Here is a 23,448-nt window from a genome sequence, read left to right on the forward strand (position 1 = left end):
GATTGTGGAAATGGACATTATTCCCTCAGTAGTGTATATAAGCAGATTGAGGGTTCTCGGTACATTGTTACTTTCTCATAGGGATGAGAATTATCAGATTTGTCAGATCGCAATAAAAGTGATACACATTGCAGGAAGATCCAGCTGATCCAGGAGATTGTTATTCTCAGAGCTCTAAAAAGAGCAGCAACTGGGGGCTTCTTCCTTCAATCTTTCTTATTATTCTGTACCCTCTCAGACCATGATCAGTGGGTCTCTTATAGACAGATTAAATGCACACCTTCCAAATGTTTACAGCTGAAGACAGCACCTGAAAGACATGCTGATTGTCCCTCTTTTTGCCAGAAACCGGACAGTCTGGCTGGTTGATACAGACCAATCTAATATGTTGGTGCTTAATCATCTGATGCAACAACCATCAGTGCTGGAAACTAAGGACCTGATTTAGAAGGTATAAGCTATTATAGAATGTATGTTAGGTGGGAGCATGCCACTGGCAGAGACTCTGCCAGCTCTGCCATCGATTTAGTCAATGTCTGGAGCTGACGCTCCTAAACATGGTGGCAGAGCAGTTAATAAGGGCCAGGTGTATGACCATTCATTTTTGCGAGTCGCAACTGGCGTCAAATTGTGACTCGCAATTTGCGACTCGCAAAAATGAATGTACAACAGTGTCTCAGACACTGTTTGCGACTCCCAATGGGGTCTCAAATTGCTTGCTTCATTAATGAGGCTATTGGAAATTTGCGACCCCATTGGGAATGGCTCGCACTCACAGGGATGAAGCCCTGCTGGGGTCAGCAGACCACCATGTCTGGAACTGCTTTTTTAATAAGGAATTTTTTTTTTAATGCAGCCCGTTTTCCTTATAGGAAATCGGGATGCATTTAAAAAAAGAAAAATTTAACTTTTTAGTTTCAATTTTTAAGGGCAGGCAGTGGACCCTGGGACCACTGCCTGCTCTTAAAAATATTTACGCACCCATTCACAAAGGGAAAGGGGTCCCCTGGGAACCCCTTCCCACTTGCGAGTGGCTTACCACCCTTTTGAAAAGGGTGGTAAACTGCAAGTGTTTTGCAACGGCAAATGCGGTCGCAAAACAATCTTACATGCCATTTGCACTCGCTATTAGGAAGAGACGCCCTTGACATGCCCCTTCCTAATAGCGAGTCGTAAACCATATTTTGCGAGTCGCTGATAGGTTAGCGACTCCCAAATATGGTTTGTACATGGGGCTGACCTTTTTTGCGGTCTCAAACTGACCGAATTCCCGTTTGTGACCGCAAAAAACAGTCGTGCATCTGCCTCCTAATCTATAGTCACTAGTACCTCACCACTTCTGGCCCAGTTAGCTGCCTAAGACTTAACTTGCATAAAGAGTACGATGGATGTGGCAGAAATCATAAATGTAGTTAATGTTCCTAACATAGTTTGATAGCCCTCAGCATTTTGAGGAGACCATGTACCGCCAGTTGGGAAAACTCCCTGCTCACATTTTCTGCAGAATTTGCACCAGAATTGATACATTTTTCCACCAAAATGGTTCTTCTCAAATTTAAAGGCGAAATCTTTTCCACCAAGATGAGCAACTCACTGGTTGAGTTGGTGGACGTTAGAAGATCCCTCCCACGACAAAGGGACAGTGTGCCAATTAAACTCTAAATCAGGGAATCAGTGCAACAAACAAAAAGGCAACAAGCCACCCTCCTCACATTGTGTATTTCCACACACACTTCATTATACTTAACTGCCTTTTGCTATAATGAATTCCAGATTAGAATAGCACCACTTAATGGCTTCCCACCCTGTTACCTCACAAGAATTTCAGTCAGAAATCGTTTTTCCAACTTTTAAAACAAAGTAATAACATTTGCTGTAGTTTTCTAGGACTCAAGTCGTAAAATAAGCTAGTAGTGCTATTTTGCAGAGTATGGTGAAGCGTATGTGAAATGGGTTGTTACATGCCCTAAATGTGTTGCTTCCCTCTTTAGCATCAACACCTGAGACATTTTCAGAGTTGATTAACAGTTTCTCCACTCCTACATCTCACCAACCCCTGACAGTAAGGAACTTCGCAAAGTGAAAGGACCAAAAATAGGATATTGAGATAAACTTTACCTAAAAAAACAATTCACTTGCTGATCCCATACGTTTGTGCATGGCATGTCATAGGGATAGCTAAGAACCGCAACTAATTATGTTTTCTGACATTTTATGGCATTTACTAATACAGGTACATAGCATGTCATTGGGGGCATCCAAGACCTGCAACATAATGCTTTCTCAGAGTTTGTTGCATGCACTAATATAGCTGGTTCGTTTGAATACTGTTCAGAAACTTTAATGTAATTATACTGATAATGAGTAGGAATTTAGGGTCAATTTAAAGTGTGGCAGACATGGTACTCCATGTAACAGCGATGGAGTACTGTGCCTGCAAACATTCAGCATGCCAGCCCAATTTAGAGTTCGGCAGACTGACAGGTTTACGCCAGCGGAGTAAAATATCCTGGTGCTGGGGGGCTATAAAAATGAAAGAAATGATCCCCCACACCATGAGTGAAAACTACAATGATGTCAGGGTCATTAAGTTTTACTTTTCCAAAAACAAAATCCAAGAATGGGAGTTTCTTTTTAGAAAAGTAAAACATTTTAAAAGTTTTATGTAAGCGTCCATCACCAATGACAGACACACACCTAACTTTCAAATAGCTTTGTCTGACTTTTGGCTTCCTCAATTGGATTTTCCCGCCGTAGGATCTCCTGCGATCAGGAACTTTGGGTTCTTTTTTGATAGAGAATGATCATTGGCCTCTCAAGTGAATAGTCTGGCTTCCACTTGCTCTTTACTACCTGAAGTGTTTCAGAAGTTATTCCCACTCCTTCCTGCAGAACACATATCATTGATCTTCCAAGCCACCATTCTCAGTCAATTGGACTATGAGAATGTGTTGTTCCTTGGTTCTCCAGACTCTTTGATCAAGCGTCTCTCGTGTGCTCAAAAATCTGCAGCACTCTTGGGCCTCTCACTTCCACGAGTTTCATCGGTCACCTCTGCACTAAAAACAAATTGCATTGGCTTCCTGCGCATAAACGGGTTCTCTTTAAATCTTTGTGTATTGTTCATAGGGCGTTCTATAAGGTTTGATGGATGTACCTTCGGGACATGTTTATTAGGTACTGCTGCTTGAGTTCTGCCGAAGTTAATCCTTTGATACAGCCGAAACTCAGACTCTCTCCGGCCGGCATCAGAGCGTCTTCGGCACAGGCGTCTCACCTATGGAATAGCCTACCAGTTTCTCTTACAATAACACGGACCTCAGTCAATTCAGAAAGCTTATCCAAATCTGGATATGTACTTGGTAATCTGTTGTCTAGGTCAGAAATTGGGGTGCCAAACTAGTGCTAGAACACCTTCACCGGCAATCGTGCGCTCTAGAAATGTCTTGATTGATTTTATGAACCACTGTGATGATAGTTCATACAAACCCATAGAGTTCACCGCTGGCCCGGTAGTGAATTCTAAATCTGGCAGACAGAGTAATGGGAGGGTGGCAGACATAGAATCCTCCGCTACGCAGATTGCCCCTACTCCATCCGCCAAACTCAAAATCAGACCCTTGGAATCAGTTTCTGTGTGCACCTACTGCACAGCAGAGTGCAGCACTGGCAGGCAGGAGTGGAAGGCAGCCCGGGAACAAATCAACTAAATGAGTGGAACGAGTTAGGGATTTGAGGGGGTTCTCCCACCAAGAAAGTTCATAATAGTAACATTAATATTAATTATAGTAATAATAACAACAACAATACATTATATCATTATTTAAATAATACTTCATAGCACACATTTACTTTGACTGTATGTCAGAATATCAATAACAGAAATACCATCAATATTGTGGCCAAAATGTTGACAACCAAAATATTGTGAATGTAAATATTTGCAGGACAGTATAGATTTCCTATTCTTATAGCAATACTATTTAACCCGTGTATCGCCAACATCGGTACTACTTAAAATTTCAGCGAAATTATTCCCCCTCCTACCTCACTAATCGAATGGCTTACCACTGTATATTGTCCAATATGCGGATCACACAGTCCTTATAGATCACATCAAGGTTGGTTGTAGCACACATTAAATGCTTTAGGTGATAAGTGCAGGCAGAATAATTTAGACATCAATCACTCCAAATCAAAAGCTGCAGTTGTTGTGCAACAGCCCTGTGGAAATTGAATGGTAAGGATATGGAGTGTGTGGTACTATTTATAAGGGCTTTGGGGTCTCATTTCACTCAAATGATTCAGCTTTAGCATGTCTTACTTCACTAAAAATTAAAATTGCGCCCTTAACATTTGTCTCTATCTAAAAACGTATAGTGTCCGACCTTCAAACCCTTTGATAATGTAATTAGTGTAAAGTTCCCGTCAGTGCTCAAGTATGGCCTTGAAGCATTCCCAGGCCATTTTGATTCCTGGCTAAACAGAACTTCTTTAGAACACTGTTTCAATTCCCTCACTTGAGCAGCCAGGCACAAGTTTGTCTTGAATATAGGCTTCAGGACCAATCTCTTGTATAGAAAGCAGCCATCCTGAGGTATTAGCCTAAACTAAGATGTGCCATCAAAGGGGCACTGAAGTGCACCCCATGGCAAGAACTAAACCTACCCATCAACCCAAAAGCAACCCCATGGGACCTAGCTGCAGGCTCAGGCCTATCCCAACTCCACATGAAGACAACCTGGATCAGGGCTTACCTTACCATGGCTTCAAAACGGTCTTAAAGGAATGAGTCAGGTTTGTTTCAACTGCAACCTTTTTGAAAAAAGGAGTCGCAGCAAACTGTTTTCTTTTAGTTACTGAAGTACCAGTCTCCAGCGATATTAGGCAAAGTTGCACAAACAGATTACAAAAGGCAAAACTCCAGCTATCGTTCCTGTAGCTATAGATTTTAAAGTATAGCACACACTATGTGCTGCTGTCTTGTGGAAGGCTGGGGTTGGCCTTGACCGGATACAAAATCGTGACCTGCAGATCCCCATATGTTTCAGCTGTATGTACTTAATCTACTAGACACCGACCCAGATTGGTTGAAGGCCATTCAGTAGAGCCCAGTCCTCAAAATCCCTTTCCCTGCGACTCACTAAGTTTATGCTTTGGCGATACATAGTCCATTCTGGGCACAGGGCCTGGCTTTTTGGCCAGACCCAACTATTTTTGCCCTTGTTCCCAGATGCTCACCAAGGATTTATGGCCTGTCGACTCTGCGGAGTAGAGAGAAGAGACAGGGGCGTCACAGGTCCTTTCATTGGTAGGGTCAGTATGGAGACATGTAGTCACCTCCTTTTGCAAAGGCAACCATTTGAAAAATGAATACATTGAACACACCAAAAAATGTATCCGCAGTCAAAAAACGAACCCTTTCTCAGAGTCTAGTCAGAAGAAGGATAAGGGCAGACTTGAACATATCCTTTTTGGCCTGAAAAATTAGACCGTCAACAGTTCTGGGGTGTCGAAAGTTAACCACTCCACAATCCCAACGAAAACATTTTGGTTGGGAGCACAACACAGGGGAGTTGGGTTTGGAGCTTGGCCAGTGGGTGACTTTGTGTTTCAGTTCGATAACAGATTCAGCAGACCCCAGGCAGCACAGGGACGGCTGCCCAAAACAATCATGTATGGTCTTGATGCAGGTTGCAGTTGTAAAACTAAGTCCCCCTCCCTGGTTGATCACATCCTTGTCCTAGATTTGTGTTGATGAGTGCTGGCTGGAGGGAGAGTGATCTCAGTCCTTCAAGGGTAGCCTCTGAGGGCGCTTTCCGGTTGAGAATTCCATCACTGGATTCAAAGGTGGTGACGCCGACTTCTCAGGAGCTGTTACTGAAGGGAGACAGGAAGCACTCAAGCACAAGAAGTTGATCACGCAGACCATCCAGAAGTAAACCCACGAGCGAGCAGGTGGCGTGTGAGTCTGCCCATGGTGTGGCAGAGTTGGACTAGCATCATAGCCTGTCTCCATCATCAACTAGCTCAAGGGCCGCCTCTCCAAGGCACTGATTGGAGAGCATCCGGGTGAAGTTTCGATCAGGCCCTGATCTCACCCCGATGACGGCGCAGCAACTGATATGATCACTGGTACTATGTGATGCCTTCCGGCACCTGATTTCTCCAGGGTGCAGAGATGGAAAGTTGTGGCCCTCTTTACCCAAAGGGAGGGAGAGCACGTTACATTTGTTTATGTTCTCGGTCTTTATGCACTGCTGTCTTGTCCCTATCCACTACTGGGACCCTCCTCAAATTCAGTAGGAACACGCTATTTTAACTTTATAATTGGTTGCGGGTTTGTTGTTGCCCCGACCAGGGAGTGAGAGGTGGGGATTATGTCTTGAGTTTAAGTTCCATGGAGCAACAGCATCAAGTTACAGGAATCACACAGGGAACGCCGATGTTTGGATCGACCCACGGGGTGGTATGAATTGGCTCGGAGACACAGCATGACGCTCACATATCCCTCCACACATTGGAGGCTCCTCCGCTATGGCGGAGAAGCATCACCCCACTGCTTTTGAGCAGGGTAAAGGAAAGTAAATATAAAATGATAATAACTTTGAGTTATTATCATTTTATGTTTCCTTCGCGGGCGGGTGGGTGGGCAAGTCTGCTCTGCTCACGGAGCAGGGCAGGGAAGGAGTGGTTTGCCCACTCCTAAGAGCGCAATAACTGTTTGGTCGGCCCTCTCGGGCCATTCTCCATGCAGGTTGCTTTACAGCCTGCGTGGAGAACAAGCCCAAGCCCCCATTCCCTGGTTGAGCGTCAAACAGGACGCTCAAAACCAATCACAATGCTGCAATGCAGCGTTGTGATTGGTCAGGGGAGCCTGCGTGCTTACCAATCACAATGCTGGGCCCCTGCCCAGCATTGTGATTGGGCAGGGGAGCTTGACTGTTCTTCCTGACTTCCTGTCCCACGAGGAGAGCAGGAGCATGGAGCCGAGATGCGGAACCCGGCGCTGGCAGCAAAGGAAGTGTGTAATATATCTGTTTTTGTTTGTTTTCCATTGTTTAACCTCGTGCTGCCCCCCGCCTTCACCCCCCCGCCGCACCCGCCCACGCTCCCCCACCCACGAGTCATGCTGGCCACCACAGTTCTTTATATAGCATTTTTACTTGGAATGTCCAGAGGATGGCTACCCCTAGACGATGTCACCTGAGGTGCAGACAGATCCACATAGCTTACCTGCATGAAACACACATGAATGCCACAGAACTCCATAAACTGCAGAGTAGATGAAGGGGCCAAATAGTTGGCACCTCCTTGTCTGGATATGCCAGGTGGTTCCTCATCTGGGTGGCACCGGGGATACCCCTGACTTCGAGCCGTACGGTGGTAGACCCCCAAGGTCAGATATGTGGTGGTGGAGGGGACACTGGAGGCAGCCCGATTACTCTATTGGTGCTCCATGTGACTAACAACAACCAGCAACTGTTCTTTATGAGTTTCACCCTCACAGTGATCCACAATTTAATGGCACTTAGCATATGGGGATTTCAGTGCTGTGCATGACATCACTTTAGATAGGTCATTCTCTCCCCTCCAGGGAACACAAGCAATTAGAATGGCTCAAGCTCTAAGAGACTGGTTCACACGTGATCATATGCAAGACGTCTGGTGCTCTATGCACCCACACACAAGGGAATACTCGTTTTACTCCCCACTCCACCAACTACACACCAGAATAAATCTATTCTTGTGCAATTCCCATATGGCAACCCAGGTCGTGGCCACTGAGTACCTGGACTGCAAACTCTCTGATCATAGTCCCCTTAAAATTACGTTGCAATGGGGTAGATGGCTGGCACTAGTACCCACCTGGAGACTAAATACATCAGCATTGCAGGACAGGGTTTTTGGCGATACCTTGGGTGCACGAGTCACTAATTACTTCATTGAAAATGAAGGGGACCGCCACTGGTGGGGAGGTTGATGGGATGCTTTTAAGGTGGTCACATGGGGCTTATGCATTAAAACTTCCTACGGAGTTAAGCACATGCTGCAGACTCTAATTTTGAGCTTGAACAAGCCATAAGAGTGGCGGATGTAGGGGCAGGGACTGACGTGGGGTCCGAAGATGAAGTGACGCCCCTCTGAAGGGAGCATTGGGAGTTGGTCGCTAGACAAGGGACACTGCATTATGTGGAATTTGTGGTGAGGAAACACGCAGAGGAGATAGGGCTAGCCGAGTACTGGCAGGGCTCCTGATGTTAGAGACCCCTTGAACACATATGAACGTTATCAGATACCCAACAGAACAAGGGCTGAATACACAGGCCACCATTAATCGAGTCTTGCTCGATTATTATACCTTACTATATAAAGGGAAGGGGTATCAGGAAGCCCCCAACCTGCAGGACTTCCTGGACAACCTGCCTATCCCATGACTAAACCCCCCTACAGCACCACACCTTGGATGAGGCACTCTCTGTGGAAGAGATCCGTCTAGCGATTCGCCAATTAGCGTGCAACAAAACACCCAGGATAGATGGGTCCCAGTGGGATTCTACTCCACATATAAAGTGACCCTTGTGTCAAAACTACACAAGATGTTCTTAGGGGCAGGAGACGAGGGCCTTGCAGGAAGCAATCAGGCAAAGACCCACTGGAGGTGTGGTCGTACAGCGCGCTCACCCTACTTAACTCGGACTATGAGGTCCTAGGGATGGTTATTGCAAATAGATTACTACCCTGCCTCTCCACACAGACCCATCAGACACTATTAAGACCAGAATGGTTTCATTCCAGGAAGAAACATTCTTAAATTTAAGACGCCTCTTCTGACTGATGGTGTCCATTGTCGCCGATAATTTTGGCTATGAAGCTCCGTGCGTGCTTTTTTCTGCCTGTGGGGCCTGCATTGGGGGATTCAGAGTGGGAACTCCTGGGAAATCATCTCCGTGTACGCGGATGATGTGCTAGTGTACCTCAGGGATATGAGCAGGGGACTCCCTTGCGTAATGGAGGCACTAGATGCCTTTGGAAGGGCCTGTGGCTGAACTGGGTGAGATCTGGCCTATTCCCCATGCGGAACGTTACTCGGGGAGTGGGAGGCACTGTCTACCGTGGTAATGGATAGGTACCCCGACACCTTCTGCTACCAGGGCGTGATATATACCATTCTGACAACGATCTTAAACAAGGGAACCTGGGGGCGGTAATAGTGAGTATACACAGCTCCTAGGCATTCTGGAACACCCTTACGCTGTCACCAGTGGATATCGCCAAGATGCTGGGGCTGTCTAGATTACTGCATTTTTTCGTAGCTCTTCCAGGTAGCCTTCCTTGGTGGTTCATCACAGAGATGGAATCTGTTCTCTTGGATATGGTTTGGGGATCCGGCCGGAAGAGGGTGGCACTTAATAAATTATATGCCCCCCTTGGAATGCGCAGGTTAGGTAAACCAAATTACCAGCTTTACTACCTTACTATGCAGCAGCTAAATTGCATTGTCTGATGTGCTGCCTTTCAGATACCTAGTCCCGAACACGCGGTTGTGAAGGGAGACCTAGGGGACTGTACGATAAGAAGCTGGTTGATGGATCCCTGATGGCTGTCCTGTGTTCTGGCCACTTGACCAAGGTTGCCAAGCGCTGCTGACATAGATATGTCCAAACCAAACAAATGCTGCTAACTACCCTACTCACTGAGTTTAGTGAGATGGACGCTGCTGGCTCTTCGCAGGGTGGCGGGGCACCATAACATCAGAACATGGAAAAACACTGGCCGTGCTGCGCTGGTTGACTTCTATGTACATAAAACCCTTATACATTTTACAGAACTGCAGGAATGGTATGGCATTGCAGAGGACCAATTCCTGTACTACTGGGTGCTGTCAACCACTGTACCACGCCTCTGGTTGCCCGAGCAACTGGAGCCCCGTCCCCTCTCGGCCTCTGCAGGCCCTGCTCGCTCACTGGAATGCCTGACGAGCTATAGAGGTGCTGAAGAAGGCACTATTGGACACCCAGTTTGTGGAATTCCCCACGCTCAGGAATAAATGGGCAACCGCAACAGGCCAGAAATCCACTGACAGGCAATGGACTACAGCACTCGAGCAGTATGCAAAGTATCTAGAAACCTTCAGCTGAAATGTACTCAATTTAAATACTTGCACCACACTTATCTAGCGCCTCTGCGCATCCACTGCATGTTCCTAACTGTGGCCCCTGGGTGCCATCACTGCCCTGCCTTGGAGGCAAACATTTACCATATGGTATGATCCTTCCCCATTATTGGACGATTCTGGGAATGGTAACGGCGATGGTGGCAGCCATTACTTAACAGGCATTACCCGCTGACCCTTTGAGGTGCATACTGAGGATCACCACACGTACATGCAAGAGCAAGTATATTTTAAAATAAATAGACCTGGCATTTGCTGGCAAAACGCCACATTGCCATGGCCTGGAAGTCCCCGGATGCCCCGTCCCCGCAACCTTGGCTGCGGGATCTGTTTAAGCGGAAGTCACGATGTGGCACTCGTTGCCGAGACAGCAAGAGGACCCTCCACAATGGGATGCCTGTGACACATATTTAGAAAAGCTGGCAGCTAAGACAGACGACAGGCCCCCATGAGGGACGTCATAGTCATTCTGTCCCATAGGGCAAGCAGGCCACAGACTAGTAGTCCCCACACGTCATGCACGAGTCATATGTCTTTTGCTTCCTTCCGCCCACTGTCCCTGACTACCCCATCTCAATCGCCCCCCTAGATTCAGGTCTATGGTCGCGAAATCAGCATTTTCCAGAGAGATGTGTAGTGTAACGACGCATAGTCACTCACACTCCAGAAGTCAGGTTGCCTTCACTGAAGCATGGTTTACAAATGTATGCCCCAGTTGGGCAATTTATATCACTCTCTCAAATCATGGGGTTCTTGGGCAATTTTGTTTCCACTCTCTCAAATCATGGGGTTCTTGACAATTGACGCATTTGGACCCTATACCCGTTATAGAGAGGGCATGAGCGACACAGGTTTACGGAATAGAACCAGTGCGAGCACATAGTATTGTTATATTGCTGTTAAAACCAGTAATGTAACCCCCAGGTAGTATGGGGATAGTTTCCTCTATACAACCAGGAATCTATGTGCTGTTCGTTCAAAACGCTTGTATTGTGTGTGTGTGAAAAATGAAAATTGTCAACAAAGAACCACTTGTAAAAAAAAAAAAAAGTAAGTCGCTCAAGGCCCGAATCACATATCATTTTGAGCATCTAAAGTTCGATTTCAGTGTGAAAAAAGTTCATTTTACACATGAAAATTCTCATTTGCAAAGGGCATTTGTGAACACAGACATTCCACCAGTATTGGGAAGTTCTCAGAATCTGATCTGTAATACTATGGGGGGTTTGGGGGGGTCCTAGCTTGGCCCCCTTGTTAAAGTTAGTCAACCTAACAAACTTGTATGTTTGTTGGTTTTCCCCAACAACATGCAGGTAGTTCCCAACCTTGGAAATATATGTAGGTTTACTACAGTGTGTACTACGGGAGTTGGTAAGAGACACTTCTAAAAATGAATGGGGGATCCGGGAAGGGGGTGCTCCATTGTGGAACAAAAATAAACGTAAAATGTGTACATTGTACATTTGTGTTAAATTTCTATGCAGAATTTTCCCACTTTCGGGAATTCTTTCAGGCGCACACTTCGAGCATGTGAGTACTCCGGGAAATGACTCCTATAATTCTTTGAGAATTCCGTAAAGGTTGAAAACTCCCCAAATAAGATTAATTGTACAGGTATCAAATTTCAAATTCTTCTTCCTTAATTTTTCCGAATCTGGGGGCATATGTATCAAACGGTTTTGTATTCGCAAACGTTGCGATTCGCAAAAAAACAGCGTTTGCGAATACAAAATCGCAAAATGAGATGCATGAGGCATTTCAGCCTCACAATCTTCAGGAATCGCTAATTTTGCGATTTCTTAATTTTGCGTCAGCATTTAAGAAATCGCAAATTGCGATTCCTTAAATGCTATGTAACACGCACCCAAGTTGTGCGATTTCTCCTTAAGAAATCGCAAATTACCACCAACTTCAAGTTGGTGGTAATTTGCGATTTGATTGAAAAATGCACTTTTTGGCATTTTTCAAAGTGCCATGTGGTGCCCATACATGCCCTTAGGGCATGTATGTGTGCCATATGCGCACACATGCTAATTTCAGGGGTGCATCAGGGTGTCATCATGACACCCTTGAACTTTTGAAATTATTCTCAATTTGCGATTAGCAAATTGCGATTCGCAATTTGAGAAATACTTCCCATTCATTGCTATGGGCTTCCTGGATGCGTTTTCCATGTTGACCAGGTGACATATGCAATAAGCAGCACTTGTTTCGAAATATTAAAAAAAAATGTTCATGGTGTCTGCGCCATCTATTGGTCGGCCACACAAGCTGCCTCGTTATTAGTGAATAGCGTCGGCTTGCTTGCAATTAAAATTCTATAAATAAATGTTGATAAAAGAGAACAAGCCCTGGAAAGCACAAGGGCTGGAGCATAATAGGAAAAAGATAAAAATTAGGAATAAAACTTCAGCGCCCTGGTACAATAAAGACCTGAGAACGCTAAGACAACACTGTAGAAGGGCCGAAAGGAAATGGAGGAAGGGATATCTGGACAGGGACAAGCTTGCATTAAAATCAGCACAGAGCAGGTATAAGCTGCTTATTGTGGAGTGTAAGGCTAATTTTTATGCTGATTCCATAGTGCAAGCATCAAATGGGGTTAAGGAACTGTTTAAAATCGTAAGAACCATTTCGGCCCCGCGCTGCCTGGAGAATAAAGTAGTAGCCTCACAAAAGCTGTGCAACGAGATCGCCATTCATTTTAAGGATAAAGTGGCAAAGATAGTTGATCTTTTCAAGGGCAACGAAGTAGCTGTTCAGGATTCAGATAAGGAGGCGACCAGCGAGAGGTCGGGCCGCCATTGCTCCTTGGCTACTTTCCCCACTTTCACGGATCTGTCGTTTGATACAGGGGCTCACAGTATCTCCTCTGGTTCACCCCTTGACCCCCTGCCTCAGAAGGCGTGGAAGTCCTATGGCCACCTGACCTTCCCTTGGCTGCGCCAGATCTGCAACCAATCTCTGGAAGTGGGTCTGGTTCCAGAGGGCTGGAAACAGGCGGTGGTCTCTCCCCTTATTAAAAAACCAACCTTGGATCCAACTAATCCGGCTAATTTCCGGCCTATTTCTTTCCTTCCTTTTCCTATTAAAATCCTGGAAAAGGTCGTGAGCAGGTCCCTCTCAGACTACTTAGAGGAACACAATCTACTGGACCGGGACCAGTTTGGCTTCCGTCCCGGTCACGGGACGGAGTCAGCCCTGGTCACCATGTAGGACAACATGCGAATGCGGGCTGACAACGGGAGCACCGCTGTTTTGGTGCTCCTGGATATGTCAGCCGCATTCGATACAGTGAGTCATTCAATCTTGCTGGAGCGTCTGGAGGAGTTTGGGGTGAGGGGTCGGGCACTGCAGTGGCTCCGTTCCTATCTGGCAGGAAGACATCAAATGGTGACTCTGGGGCCTTTCTCTTCCGAAAACCCCCCCCGTAGCTTTTGGAGTGCCGCAGGGTTCCAGCATCAGCCCCATCCTATTCAACATATATCTACAGCCGCTATTTTCGATCATCAAGGCGTTTGGGGTTGAGCTAGTCAACTACGCAGATGATACGCAACTGGCTTTCTCACTGGAAGGAAAACAGGCGGTCCCCCTAGAACAATTCCAAAATTGCATGAGGCTGACTATCGACTGGCTACAGAGAAATTGCCTGCAGTTTAATGGAGATAAAACTGAGCTATTGTACTATTCGCCGTTAAGGCAGATTCAACATCTGCCGGTGGATCTCAGGCTCGTTCCGGATGAGGCTCCACTGGCTCCAGCCAGTACAATACGGAATCTCGGTTTTCTGTTCGACAGTAATCTCCAGCTAGACTCGCAGGCAAATAAGACAGCCAGCGTATGTTTTGGGTTACTACGGCTTTTACGCCGAATCCTTCCACTTTTGCTTGAAGACTCTCGAAGCACGGTCGTAAGGAGTACGGTACTAAGTAGAATGGATTATTGCAACTCCTTGTACTTAGGAGCCCCCCAATACATTTTGCAGGGGCTACAGAGAGTTCAGTCAGCTGCAGCGAAGCTGGCGTTAAATCGCAAGCACGACTCTTCTTCTACTCAGGCGCTACAAGAGCTTCACTGGCTGCCAGTCAGAGAAAGGGTTCTTTTTAAGTCCCTCTGTTTAGTTTATAAAGCAATTCACGGGATGGGCCCGGTCCCTCTTCAGGAAAGATTTACACGTTATCTTCCCTCGAGACAGTTGCGTTCCTCTAACGCTAGCTTGTTGGCACAACCCAGGTTCAAACGAACAAGGATGGGCGGAAGGGCCTTCAGTGTGGTGGGTGCTCAGATGTGGAACAAGCTCCCACAGGGGATTAGACAGACAAATTCTCTAATGGAATTTAAAAAGAGCCTTAAGACCTGGCTCTTTCCAGCAGCTTGATGGCCCCTGATCGACCTTCCCCCTCAGCACTAGTGATTCCGTTTTGTCAGAGCGCCAGGATACCCATAGGGTGACAGCTGCGCTATACAAATACTAAAAAAAAAAAAAAAAATGCCTCCCTCGCCCCCCTTTGTGACGGCTCTGGAAGTAACCAATCCCTATTCATGGTTCAGAAGTCAGCAAGGGGTGAAAATAAGCCCAATGGAAATGAAAAAGCTAAAAGTTTTGCAGCTTTGTGGAGGAAACCATCAAGCAGCAAATAGACCAACACTAAAACCATGACTTGCGTCTCAGGCTGTACAACTGATTTCCCAATATTTTTGAATGTGAGATAACAAAATGACCTTTCAATCTTTATCCCTTTGGAGTCCGTTTCATATTCTGATTTATATTCCATCATGTGTAAATCTCACTTTTTGTCGTTGCGATTTAACAGTCCTCTATATTTTGCTTAGGTGGGCCATCCAGTGAAAAGAAAGCAACTTTTCTCTTTAGCAAATCCCGCATCACTAACAATCAGCAACAATAAGCATTCTACTGTGTTCCTTTGATGATGAGGTCGGCTTGGGTTTTGGGCCATAATGTGACATCATCCACCGGATGGCCCTTTTAATTGCTGTAGATGCCTGGTACTCCATTGAATTTCTTATTGTTTTAACGGCTTTCATAGGGCAGTGTTGCAAGTGTCAATCAATCAATCAGTGGTTATTAAGCGCGACTATTCACCCGTGAGGGTCTCAAGGTGCTGGGGGGGTGGGGGGGGCTGCAGGTGATGGGTGCTGAGTTTGTGTCGAAGAGCTAGCTCTTAGATCCTTCCTGAATTGGGTCAGCGACGGGGATAGCCTGAGGTGGAGGGGCAGGCAAGGGAGGAGAAGGATTTTCTTCTGGTCCCGGTCTTGCGAATCCGAGGGACGGTGGCCAGGGCCAGTTCGGCAGAGCAGAGGTGTCTGGTAGGTAAGTGGAATGCGAGGAGGTGGTTCAAGTATGCAGGTCCGGCATCATGGAGGGCTTTGTAGCATGTGTGAGGAGCTTGAACATGACTCTTTTGTTGATTGGGAGCCAGTGGAGTTCTTGCAGGTGTTCAGAGTTGTGGCTGCGGTGGGGGATGTTGAGGACCAGTCTGACTGCGGCGTTCTGAACGTTTTGTAGTTTCCTGAGGAGTTTCTGGGTGATGCCGGTGTAGAGTGCATTGCCATAGTAGAGTCTGCTACTGAGTGATGAGTGCGTGGGTGACCATCTTTCTGGCCTCAGTGGGGATCCATCTGAAGGTTTTTCAAAGCAGGTGAAGAGAGTTGAAGCATAATGAGGAGATGGCATTGATCTGGTGGTTCATCGTGAGCGAGGAGTCCAGTATGATGCCGAGGTTTCGTGCATGGTCCATGGGTGTGGGGGAGTTCCTAACGTGGTGGGCCACCAGGAGTCTTCCCAAGTCGAGATGTTGGGCCCCAGGATGAAGACTTCGGTCTTGTCTTAGTTAAGCTTGAGGCAGCTGTCTCTCATCCAGGTAGCAAAGGCCTTCATCCCATCGTGGAAGTTGTTTCTGGTGATTGTGGGCTAGTTGGAGAGGGAGAGGATCAGCTGGGAGTCGTCGGTGAAGGCGACGATTTTGAGTTTATGGTTACTGACTATGGCTGCGAGCAGGGCCATGTAGACGTTGAAGAAGGTGGAGCTCAGGGAGAAGCCCTGGGGGACACCCCAGCCAATCTCCCTGGGTTCTGAGATGAACTGTGGTAGTCTGACTCGCTGTGTTCTACTGGTAAGGAAGGAACGAATCCAGTCCAGTGCTTTGTCGTCGATGCCGGCGTTGTGAAGTCTTGTGCTTAGGGTGCTGTGGGAGATGGTGTAGGAGGCGGCCGAGAGGTCCAGGAGGATGAGGGCTACTGTTTTGCCCCGATCAAGGTGTGGTAGAGATAGCATCTCTCTCTGTGCCATAAACAGGATTAGACAGGGAGGAGGCCTCCTTGTTATATTAGTAGATTTTTAGGGAGCGGCTTATCACCATTGAGGGTATCCAGGCACTAGGAGGGTGTTATCTGAGCCTGGCTGAGGAAGATAGAGGGATTAGTGTACTAGTCGAGGAGCCAGGCTTTCAGCTTCTGTCAGAATTCCAGGAGCGACCTAGAGGTCCTGAGGTAGAGGTCATTCCAGGACTTTGCTGTAAGGTGAGAAAATGAACAGCCTAGACTCTGCTTCTGTGTACGTGGGGTGCGTGGGTGAGTGAGAGAGAGGCAGAGCTAAGATTCCTGGAGGGATGTTGGAAGTGGAGGCGGTGGTTGAGGTAGGAGAGTCCGGTGTGTGCAGTACCTTGAATACATGTGTGAGGAGCTTGAACTGGCAACGTTATGGACCGTGAGCCAGTGCAGGTGCCTGAGGTGGGGGGTGATGTGGGTGCAACGTGGGAGGTCAAGGATAAGCCTGGCGGTGGTGTTGTGGATGGTCTGTAATCTTTAGAGGAGGGGGACTGGTATTCCTACATACAGTTTGTTGCCCTAATCTAGCCTGCTTGTGATGAGGGCATGGGTGACAGTGTGCCTTGCGCCCTGGGGGAGCCACTTGAAGATCTTATTGTATAGTATGCGCGGGATGTAGAAGCAGGAGGATGTGACGACACTGGTTTGTGATATCATGGAGAGTTTGCTGTCGAGGATGATTCTGAGGTTTCTGGTGCGCTCAGTCGGGATCGTCTGGGGCCGAACTCGGACAGCCTCCATGAGGAGTCTCATGAGGAGTTCTTGTTTCCAAAAATCAACACCTCCTTCTTGTTGGTTTTGAGTTTTAGGTAGTTCTCTTTCATCCAGTCTGCGACACTGGTCACGGAGTTGTGAAAATTGTTCCTGGTGTTGGTGGGGTCCTCATAGAGGGTGAGGATGAGTTGGCTGTCATCAGCATAGGAGATGATGTTGAGTCCGTGGGATATAAAAAGTGGGGTCATGCAGGTGTTGAATAGAGTGGGATGAGTTTAGTGTGTCCGGGCAAGAGTCTGGATTTTTTGGTTGATTATGATAAAATATCCAATTGATGCAAGTATATCAAATGATACTGGTGAGAAGTTTGTGCTTTTATTTGTTTGTCAGAAGAGAACAAGGATGGCACAGCCAACACGTGTTTCGCCCTCTAAATGGCCATCAGGCCTAGGGCTTCTTCAGGGCGGGTGGTCAGGTAATGGGATATCAATATGAACGGGAGGGTTTGTCAACCCGAAGATTCTACTGTCTTGGCTAATGCCAGGTACCGATGGGTTTCTGAGATCGTGGCGTTGAATAGAGTGGGGCTGAGAGACATTCCTGTGGGACTTTGCAGATGAATCTTTTGGGTTCAGAGGTGAAAGGAGGAAGGCATACACTTTGGATTCTTCCTGTGACATGGGCAGTGGTCCACTTGAATGCTGTTTTCCGGTTTCCCTCGTGGTGGAGTCGGGCAACGAACGTATGGTGTAAGACAGTGTCGAATGCTACATAGAGTTTGAGGAAGAGGAGTGCAGATGTGTCTCCTCAGTCGAGTATTGTGAGGATGTTGTCCATGGCTGCGATGAAGGCAGTTTCGGTGGTGTGGTTGCTGTGAAACACGGTTTTGAGCTGTCCAGGAGTAGGTGGTGTTCCAGGTGTTTGGCAAGTTGTTGGTTGATTGCTTTCTCCATGACTTTGGCCGGGAAAGGTAGTAGTGAGATGAGTCAAACGTTTTTGAGGTTGCTAGGATCAGCTGATGGTTTCTTTGGGAGGACATTGACCTCTGCCTGTGTCTGTTTTTTTGGGAAGGTGGCGGTGCAGATTGAGGCATTAATGATGTTTCTAAGTTTGAGGCTGGTCTTGGGTCCCCTGAGGTTGAAGATTTGGTGGGGCAGTTCACTCGGTGTGGGACCCTGAGTGAACTGTCTTCATGTTGGCGGGGTGTCCTGTTGGGTGAGTTGGCTCCATTCGGTCAGCTGGGTGTCAGTGGTAGTGGTGAGGAGGTTGATGAATTTGGATGGCTTGGGTTGAGGGTTACATTTTCAGTAGATCTTGGCTATCTTGTTATGGAAGAAATCAGCAAGGTTGTCACAGAATTCTTGCGAAGGGGTGAAGTTGTTTGCTGTGGCTGAGGTAACTGTGATTGGAAACAGGAGCATTCATCTCCTTATGTTCATCAGATGAGGGCCCTAGTTTACAAATGGGCAGAGCTGAAACAATGTTGATTAACTGAGTACCGAATATTTTCACTACTCCGCTGCATTTATGCATTGCTGTTCATTTAGTGGAATGTTACCACAAGCTAAAGGCTTCCATAAACAATGGCTCTAGAGATGTGGTGATAACCATGGTACTGCAAATTATCCCCTGCCTTTATCCGACAATCTTTATATATGAGTAATGGCATCTGAAAACAGTATGTCTGCTGCAGGGCATTACCGCTGGATTTTAAAACATGTTCTAATCATTACTCCACCAGCTGCGCTCTACTCCCATACACAAACAAGCATTGAAAATGCAATAGGTCTCGCCCTTGTTTAAGTTAAAGCAATTCTGTTAGGTGGCTTTTTAGTTTTGCTTTTATTAGTGTTTTTCAAACTTTCATGTACATAACATGCATATGTATGCATATATGTATATGTATGCATGCCTTTATATTCGTATTTATATAGATATGCAGATGTATATATATGTTTATATATGTATGTATGTATATATATACACATACATATATAAATGCATATATATATATATATGCATATGTGTGCGCGTAGAGAGGTAGAGAGAGGTAGGTAGCGGTAGAGAGGTATAGAGTAGTAGAGAGAGAGGCAGAGAGAGAGGTAGAGAGAGGTAGAGAGAGGTAGGTAGATGCAAAGAGGTAGAGGTAGAGGTAGAGGTAGAGAGGTAGAGGTAGAGAGGCAGCGAGGTAGAGGTAGAGAGTGAGTAGTAGAGAGTGAGTAGTAGAGAGTGGTAGAGAGTAGTAGAGAGCGAGTAGTAGAGAGTGAGTAGTAGAGAGTAAGTAGTAGAGAGTAGCAGAGTGAGTAGTAGAGAGTAGTAGTGAGTAGAGAGTAGTAGAGTAGTAGAGAGTGAGTAGTAGAGAGTAGTAGAGAGTGCATAGTAGAGAGTGATAGAGAGTAGTAGAAAGTGAGTAGTAGAGAGTGAGTAGTAGAGAGTGAGTAGTAGAGAGTAGTAGAGAGTGAGTAGTAGAGAGTGGTAGTAGAGAGTAGTAGAGAGTGAGTAGTAGAGAGTAGTAGAGAGTAGTAGAGAGTGAGTAGTAGAGAGTGAGTAGTAGATAGTAGAGTGAGTAGTAGAGAGTGAGTAGTAGAGAGTGGTAGAGAGTGAGTAGTAGAGAGTGAGTAGTAGAGAGTGAGTAGTAGAGAGTGGTAGAGAGTAGTAGAGAGTAGTAGAGAGTGAGTAGTAGAGAGTAGCAGAGTGAGTAGCAGAGAGCGAGTAGTAGAAAGTTAGTAGAGAATAGTAGAGAGTGAGTAGTAGAGAGTGAGTAGTAGAGAGTAGTAGAGTGAGTAGTAGAGAGTGAGTAGTAGAGAGTAGTAGAGACTGAGTAGTAGGGAGTGAGTACTAGAGAGTAGTGGAGAGTAGTAGAGAGTGAGTAGTAGAGAGTAGGTGGAAAAACCTGGATTGTCATCTTTACACACACTTATAAATTGGAAATCAACACTCCAGGTGCAAGTGGGAAAATATAGGTCCAGTACCTTACGGCCATGAAAACAATGCAATATAAAGTGATGTACATACAGAATCACAGATGTAAACGTCTCTTCATTTATAATTATTGGAAAGCGAGGGGACAGAAGAGAGGGAGGTGGAGACAGATTAAGTATGCACCCAACAAGCTTTTTTTTCCATCCTCGGAAGGGGGGTGGGGGGTTTGAGGGCTGGTGTGGGAGAGCCTTTGAAAACCAGCGCCAAACACGACAGGCAGCAGCACACGCTCGCCCCTTCCTACAGTCCATCGATTTTTCCGGGATCCATTCTCGCCTCCGTTCCTAAACACATCCCCTGGTCAGCGAGGCGCAGTAAAACTCTTTATTTTTAAGGGGGGAAACAGGCAGTGTCCAGAAACCCTCACATAGTGAGACATATCGCCATGCATGCCGATATTTAAAAAATAATCTTCCAAACCCATGCAATTTGCGCAAAAGAACAAGAGGAATATTGATGCTCCCCCTCAACTTTACATAAACGTTCATGCTCGTAAAATTCATGAAACGAAACCCACCACCAAGCAGAAAAATAACCGAGGCCGCCTTTGCCCGTTAACACAGATATGGTTGCAGGCAGAAGCAGTGGTTATTATGCATAAAAGCTTCAAGGATGCGGGTAGGCGAGATTGTGCCTAGAAAGGGGAAAAATCTACATTATTGCAAAGCACGCGCTAATTAGGCAGGGATTGGTGTAATTGCCATGCACATCTTACCTCCGACCCTGTACATGTTGGCAGCCATGTCTGCTGTTCTGGGACCTTTGTAGCACTGCCCCACAGGCCTCCTTCCTCCTGCTCCAGGCTCCCTGTTTCTCTACAGCCCTCTCCTTTCCCCCTTTCCGTACTTTTTTTCACCTCCAAGTTACACACAACAAGGTGGTGGGGGAGGGGGGGTGAGCACTCCGGGTCTTTTGCTTTTGGGTTAAAAATATATGATCGGTCGATAGCGAGGAGGAGGAGAAATGCGTTTAAAGGGGCCGTGCTGAATGCAGCGTGCTTGTTTTTGGAGGAAGATGAAAACGAGCAGGAAGAAACAGCAGGGGAAATGGGGACAGAGGTGGGAGACTAAAGGTGAAAAAAAATTAACGAACGAAGAAAGGATAAATCACTTTGGCACGGGCTTTACCACACGTCCCTGCCTCTTCCTTCCTCCTCCCACTCGCCTCTTGAAATGTGAGCTGAGCAGGGAGGAGACGAGGGGGTGACATACAAGCAATGAAATAAACCTGATTAATTGGCCATTGCCTTGTCCTCCCCGTGACTCCGTGCCTGCTTCACAGCTGTTGTGAAGACTTTTCTTATCTGCTTGTTAAATAAACAAGCAGAAAAGAATAGTCTTCACGACAGCCGTGAATCAGGTGAGCCAGTCCAACAAAAAGCCAAAGGGAGGCAACACAAAAACCTCCTTTCCAATGGGAAGCCAGCGTTTAACATAAACGCTGACGCTACCCAATGGAAATGAGGGGCGGGGCTTCGAGTCCCCTTCTTGTTTACTATAAGTCTCGAGGCGAGGAGCACTTGCGTGCTCCAACGCCAGCCGAGACCTAAAGACTTGGATTTCACCGTGGACAACCACTAATGGTTGTACAACAAAAATGTCTAAGACACATCATTGTCTGCCTTCCACCAATGCTGTTATTTTTCACATATATACTAAGAAAGGCGCATTGAATTTCTTGATTGAAGCATGGCATTCCCAGTGTTTCTTGAGTCCATCTGTCTTTGAGTTGTGTACTAACATACATTTTTGCATTCATGCTTACCTGTAAAATATGCATTTCTCTTAAAAACTACTTTTATGTCAGCTGTCTTGGCTGGTAGAAGTATAATTTCAAATTCAGGTGAGGCTCAGTCCCAAATTGCGTATAACCATAGTCAAAAGATTTGCAGCTTTCTAAAAATGATCAGGACCAATGTTTGCAGTGTATAGTGCCTGGTTTCTTCTTCGTTTTCTTTTCTAATCACCAAAATATCCAAAATGTTTGCTTTTATTCTAGGACGGTTTAGAGAAAAAGCCTCAATACTTCACAAGATGGCGAAAAAGAAGTGCCAGGTGGAAGACAGCGAAAGACTAAATGGTGCTGCCAACTTTATAGGTAAGGGCAGAATCAATACCACTCCCTAACGGATATCTAGTGCACACCTCTTATGCCTTTATGATGCCCTCAGAATCCCATACCCAGCACATCATTGTCATACATGAATCTTGAGTTGCGGCGTTGAGCTCTAACGTGCTCTCTTCTAATGACACACTAACATGCTGCACATTTAAGAGTCCTACCATGCGTTACTTAATGTGGAGACAAAACTGGGAATTCACGAGGAAGAAACAGGAATGCCCCTACCTTCTGGATGCTTACCTGACAACTAGGAAGGGCCACAAAGAGGTTGTGTAAGACTAATTGACGGATATCATCACTCTATCATATGCAGAACAACTGGGATCATTGCAGGATATGCTTATGGAGCGTTGCGATTAATCACAAAATATAGCACATAGAAAATCACAATAATTCATCAAATCAATAAAAAAGGCTCCTTGCACTATGAAACCATGGTATACCTGTAACAAACTGGGTTATTAGTTGAGAGGGGTGGAAGCCCCACTAAAATAATGAATACAATCCTTGTCAAGGTTAACCACAAAAGTCGCTAAATTAGCCTGCGTTTCACTCTCTGGTAGCTTGTAACAAAGCAGAGAGGCTTAAGTTAGAGGCAATGTTTAAAGTATGTATGCAGAACTCAAACATTAGTAAAGTGAAAATTCAACACTAGAAACATCCCAAACTAATATAGAAGAAGAAGAGTAAAATTTAATGAATAAAACGACACGAAAATGACATAAGTCCAATCAGTAGAATCGGTAATATGAATTTTGAAAGTTTTAGGTAAAAATAGCACCGAAAACCACAAGGCACCACTCACAAGTACCTGCTGGTGCTGGACTGGGGTGAAAGTCACAAGTCCGGGCTGACCACGATGGAATGTGGGTCGGATTCAGGGATCAGGTTAGTCCGCTGAAGAGTTACCTTCTCAAGTCCAGCATGAGGGATGCTCTTCACCTTGTCAGAGGCCGCGAGGATAAGGCTGTCAGCACGAGGAGCAGGTCAAGTGTCACAGATGGCCGTTACATTAGCTCAAAGAGCGCGGCAGCTCCACATTGGTTGATCATCACAGACAGCCGCTGCTGGCACAAAGTGCTGGTCTCGCATTGCCAGTCATCGCG

At 46.2% G+C, this 23,448-nt stretch overlaps 1 protein-coding gene across 8 annotated transcripts in view; it reads left to right on the forward strand.

Annotated features, from left to right (window-relative positions):
- Positions 1 to 23,448, forward strand: part of SLC24A2 (solute carrier family 24 member 2) — a 790,353-nt gene that overhangs the window by 568,374 nt on the left and 198,531 nt on the right. For all 8 annotated transcript variants that reach the window (XM_085634455.1, XM_085634470.1, XM_085634443.1 and 5 more), the window contains one exon: positions 22,220 to 22,318. In XM_085634455.1, coding sequence (XP_085490581.1) covers positions 22,220 to 22,318 — 99 coding nt within the window. The remainder of the gene's footprint in view (positions 1 to 22,219; positions 22,319 to 23,448) is intronic.

The sequence above is a fragment of the Triturus cristatus genome, chromosome 2_1, assembly GCF_964204655.1.
Source record: "Triturus cristatus chromosome 2_1, aTriCri1.1, whole genome shotgun sequence".
In the NCBI taxonomy this organism is placed as follows: domain Eukaryota; kingdom Metazoa; phylum Chordata; class Amphibia; order Caudata; family Salamandridae; genus Triturus; species Triturus cristatus.